The 4,971-nt window shown below is 38.3% G+C and overlaps 1 protein-coding gene across 1 annotated transcript; it reads left to right on the forward strand.

Moving 5' to 3' along the window:
* Window positions 1–538: 538 nt before the first annotated feature.
* Window positions 539–4,632, forward strand: MB21D1 (Mab-21 domain containing 1). The gene is made up of 4 exons (XM_009864335.1): window positions 539–923; window positions 1,709–1,954; window positions 3,236–3,338; window positions 4,290–4,632. The coding sequence occupies exons 1-4, from the start codon at window positions 539–541 to the stop codon at window positions 4,630–4,632; spliced, it is 1,077 nt and encodes a 358-aa protein (XP_009862637.1).
* The last annotated feature ends 339 nt before the right edge of the window (window positions 4,633–4,971 follow it).

Below are 4,971 nucleotides of genomic sequence, written 5' to 3' on the forward strand. Positions count from 1 at the left end.
ACCCCGAACATTCTGTGATTCTGTGATTCATCATGGAGTGTAGTGATGGGACAAGGGGTAACAGTTTCAAACTGAAAGAGGGTAGATTTAGGTTAGATATTAGGAAGAAATTAATTCCTGTGAGGGTGGTGAGACACTGGAACAAGTTGCCTAAAGAAGCTGTGGATGCCCCCTCCCTGGAAGTGTTCAAGGCCAGGCTGGATGGGGCTTTGAGCAGCCTGGTCTGGTGGGAGGTGTCCCTGCCCATGGCAGAGGGGCTGGACTAGATAATCTATAACATCCCTTCCAACCCAAACTACTCTGTGATTCTAGGATGCTGTTTTATTTATTTATTTTTATTTCTTTTTATTTTTATGCTTCAGGCATAGCAGTGCCATTTTTTTTCCCCTCACAATTGATTCCTGTGTGCAAAAGGATGACTAAGATCAGCATTCATGCATTATTCAGAACAGCTGAAGAATCTTAAAACTCTCTGAAATATAAATAAGTTGGGAAAGCTGGGAAATGAATTGCTATCAGTAAATTGCTCTTCTCTCGAATGCACAGCAGTCTTGTAATACAGATCCGCAGAAATAAGTTTATATTACACACTAGATGTGAGAAGTACACCAAAGCATTTTTAGATAAAACCACAACTGGTATAAAAGCCTGGAGAGTAAAACCCAAGTTGCACACTGACTCGTATGCTCGTACTTTGCAGATATCTGAACCAAATGAATTTGACATCATGCTTGTAATGCCTGTTCAAAGACTTCAGCTGGATGAATGTGATGACACTGGAGCTTATTTTTATCTAACATTCAAAAGAAAACCAAGAGAAAACTATTTGTTGAAGTTCTTAGATGAAGATCAAAAGTTATCAGCCTTTAAAATGATTGATGCACTAAGAGACATTATAAAACGAGAAGTAAGGAACATTAGAAGTAAGTACTGAGAGAACAAACTTCGCCTGGGAGTGCTAAAAATCTAGTTATGTTGCACATGTGCATTGCTTTGCTGTTAATAAAATGTAATTTTTCTTTCTCTCCAGTGAACTGTGTCTTCGTGGCAAGGGAGCTATAGCTGTAACCCCTCCTGTTGCTGGTATCTCAAGATTGCTCTTGTGCTAAGACACAAACACATCAGAGCTAATCATATGTGATTAACCCATTGCTCCACTGTGCAATCCTCTTCCCATATAAAAATAATGAATATCGAGGGTTCCGTTGCATGTTGGTACTTCCTACGTGACCCATATATTTTTGAATCTACCTGCCATTTGCTGAACTGGTAGCAAAAGGCAGAGCTTTCTGTTTTACACTGCCTAATGTTTTATACTGATCTATATAGAAAATGTATTCTCTTTTAGGATGTGCTTTTTCTCCACAGCCTTCAGAAACAGCATGGCCAAATCTCTTCCGTCTTGTGTTTTCAATAGTGAAGCATCTCACTGGAAAACAATTACTGTAATTCTGATTCTGTAGACATAGTAAATCAAGCAAACACAGCAGTCCAAGAAGAGTATTCCTTATTTTGTAGAACTTCTCAACAGGCAACCTTAATGTTTTATTTAAAATTCTTATCCTGTAGGATAAAGAACCAGTGACTGAACCCAGGTATTTCTTTTGACTAACTGTCAATTCCTCTTTAAGTAAGAACCTCAACATTCTTAAAAAAATAAAAAATTCCAATGTATCCATCTATAAATCAATTTCTCCTTTGTTACTAGATGTGGAAGTAACTGTGGAAAGGAAAAAGGCTGGAAGCCCTGCAATAACTCTTCATATCCGAAACCCTCCAGCAGACATATCAGTGGACATCATCTTGACTTTGGAAGTTCAGCAGAGCTGGCCACGGAGCACACAGGATGGCCTCAAAATTGAGCCGTGGCTTGGACGAAAAGTCAGGGGAGAGTTCAGATATAAACCACTTTACCTAGTAGCCAAACAAAACAAAAAAGAAAAGGTTCCAAGAGGTACCTCAGATACAGACAATAAGTCTAAGTTATACAGTATCTTGCCTGCAATTTGATCACTTAAAAGTGCTATAAAAAGGGTATCCAGGTTCAGTTCAATATTCTGCCTCTGATGTGCAGATCAAAGACAACTGAAATCCCTCTTTAAAACATCAGATCTATGACACTGCTTGTCCTATAGTGAAATCTAAAGACAAAACTGCTCTGCCAGTCTGTATATTAACCACTCCTAAGAGCATTATATTAAATCTACTAAGACTTAATATAACATCAATATGGACCTTTCCTGTGCTAGTGCTGTGCTTAACAGCAACATCTACTCCTTTGTTTTGTAAGAATAAAAAAAACACAACAAAACCCCTGAAAGGGAGTTTTCTAAAAAGGCAGGAACATCCCTGTGAGTGAGACTGCATATACAAGTTACATACTTCTACAGGAAGTAAACTGTACTTTTCTGACAAGGTGTGTTATTTCTCATTGAGCTCTGGTACAGGTACAACTTCTTTTTTCTCCAGACCGTGGTCACACCAAGCCCATGTTAGTTTGCAGAAACATCTCAACTTGTCATTGCATTGTTGTATTTAATTATGCCTGTCTTAACAATGCCAAATTAACTGCTACTGCTCTACTGGGCTAGTAGAGTTAAATGCAAAGTGTAAGGGAGCCAAACAGGCAAGGGCAACAGTCTAAATTAAGGAAGACAAAGCCCCTCAACCAGAGGGTTGAGCTGTATTAATCGTTTCCAGAAACATTCCCAGAAGAGCAAAACTAAATGCTTTGGAACAGTCACCTTACCCAGGACAAACATGCAAGACTAATGCTTGCACAAGAAAACAATGGCGAAGGCTTTATTTTTTTTTTTTAAATTTGAAACCGGAATGGTTATGCAGTAAGGCTAATAATATAGAAAATAAATTCAAAGGTAGAAGATCTCTGTGCGCAGGGCAGTTCCCCAGATCATGTTCAACAGATGCAGAGAAGTTGAGAATTAAGCTTAATTTTGAGGTAAACCAATCCTTAAGAATGTAATTAAAACATCCAAATAATTAACGATGTCCTATATTAATAGTATTCTAATTGTCTTTGTGTGGACCAGCTGGGGAATTCAGGAGGAATTACCTAATTATAGTTACTGGATTACAATATTTTGAAGTTCACAGAAATTGCTGATATTTAAAATTAAGTAAATTATAAAGTGTTATTTTGGTTTTTTTCCACCCTAGTTACAGACAGCAGTAGTTACCGCTGTGTAACAATTAACAATTTTGCACTCAACTTTAGGAAACACCTGGCGAATTTCTTTCTCACATATTGAGAAGGCCATGATGAACAACCACGGCAGCTCAAAGACATGTTGTGAAGCTGATGGACCAAAGTGCTGTAGGTTGGTATCTCATATGAATATTTTACTTTAAGCCTGTGTGAGGCAGTCTAGCACTCTCTAAGCACTGTTTCAGCTTAACATTTAAGAATCTGATCTGAGACTATTTACTCATTACAGGGAGCAAGAATCATGTTTTAGGCATCCCTGTTCTACAGCAGTATAACACTGCATGTACTCGCTCAATATCTGACTTGCATTTACTCAGTGAGAGGCCGAAACAAATCACGTTGCAGGTTTACACCCCAGACTCGCCTTAGAAAGTAAAAAGATGCGACTTGTTAAATAATCTTTCCCAAGCTCTGTCCTGTTTGGAAGAACCAGCTTAAAAGCTTTCCAAGCTTTGGGAGCAAAATTACACTTCATACCAAGGCAATTTCTGAAATGATGTTGAGAAAAGAATGGAACGGGATCAGGATGAGTAAATGTGATTTTACACTCCAACAAAAATTGTTTTCTGCAGTTCTTCGAAGAGAAAGAACAAAACCCACATAAGATACAGAACTTCCTTAATGGCAGACCAACTTCTTGGTTTGCTTTATTACATCTTGTATGGAATCAAGAAAGCCTCAAGGGAATTAATGCACAACTGTCTTTACTTTTTCATGCGATACCGGCAGCATCTGCAGCTGGAAGCCTGTACCGTGTAAGTGCACTGCTGACCAACACTTGGCAGTTCTGCATTGCTGCGGCTGTCGGTGAAAGTGGCGCACGCACAAACCCCCCTGTTTAAAGTAAAAATTCTTGACTGCTCGAATCTGACTTCATACACAGTAGTTCCAGGGCTATCTAGCCTGTCGCTGCCCTTTTCACACTTTATTCAAAATGTTACTGAAAATGTTACTGTTAGAGTAAGAACGTTTTTATTGCCTTTGTGAATGTGTATTTAAATATCTAAAGTGCCTGTTTAGAACTATGTAGAAGGTACCTAATAAATTCTTATTTGTTTCACAGGAAAGGTTGCCTCAAACTTATGAAGTATCTTCTAGAGCGACTTAAAATGAAACATAAAAAAGAGTTGGAAAAATTCTATTCGTATCTTGTCAAAACTGCCTTTTTCCACATGTGTGTCAAGTATCCAAATGACGCGGACTGGAGTTTGGGAAACCTGGAGGACTGCTTTCAGAGATACCTGACCTATTTTCTGAATTGCCTGCAACAGTCTCAGCTGCCACACTTTTTTATTCCTCAATACAACCTGCTCAGCCTGGTAGACAGAACAAGCAGTAATTTCCTTTCAAGACAAATAAATTATCAATGGAACAACGGATTCCCGATATTTGAGGAGACGCCTTAAAATCACTGTTTACAATAACTGTGCAATTGTGTAACTCGTGTATTTAAAAGTAGAAGTTCTGCACCTTAAGTTACTCTGCAGTAGCTTGATGCTACAAAAACCAAATAAAAATTAAGAATACTAAGAGAAAATTGCATACTTCAATCATGCTTCAAAGAACCCTTAAAATAAGTAGGATGGTTTAAGTCGTATTTATCTTCCCTATCCAAATATAGATATGTCCTGATCTGAGCTAAAGAAAACCAATTCTGTTTACTGACTTTTCCTTCTCAGCTAAGTCTCTTCCAAAAGGCTGCACTTTCTGAAGTTCGCAGCATGTTTTTGCAGACAGTGTGTGCC

Source organism: Apaloderma vittatum, unplaced genomic scaffold, assembly GCF_000703405.1.
Source record: "Apaloderma vittatum isolate BGI_N311 unplaced genomic scaffold, ASM70340v1 scaffold40442, whole genome shotgun sequence".
Classification (NCBI taxonomy): domain Eukaryota; kingdom Metazoa; phylum Chordata; class Aves; order Trogoniformes; family Trogonidae; genus Apaloderma; species Apaloderma vittatum.

Bases quoted from the DNA above. Each gene is read 5' to 3' on its own strand.
- MB21D1 (XM_009864335.1), top strand. From the start codon at position 539: ATGCACAGCAGTCTTGTAATACAGATCCGCAGAAATAAGTTTATATTA. The intron at 924-1,708 runs GTAAGTACTGAG...CTTTGTTACTAG, and splicing joins AGAAGTAAGGAACATTAGAA to ATGTGGAAGTAACTGTGGAA. The intron at 1,955-3,235 runs GTACCTCAGATA...ACTCAACTTTAG, and splicing joins AAAAGAAAAGGTTCCAAGAG to GAAACACCTGGCGAATTTCT.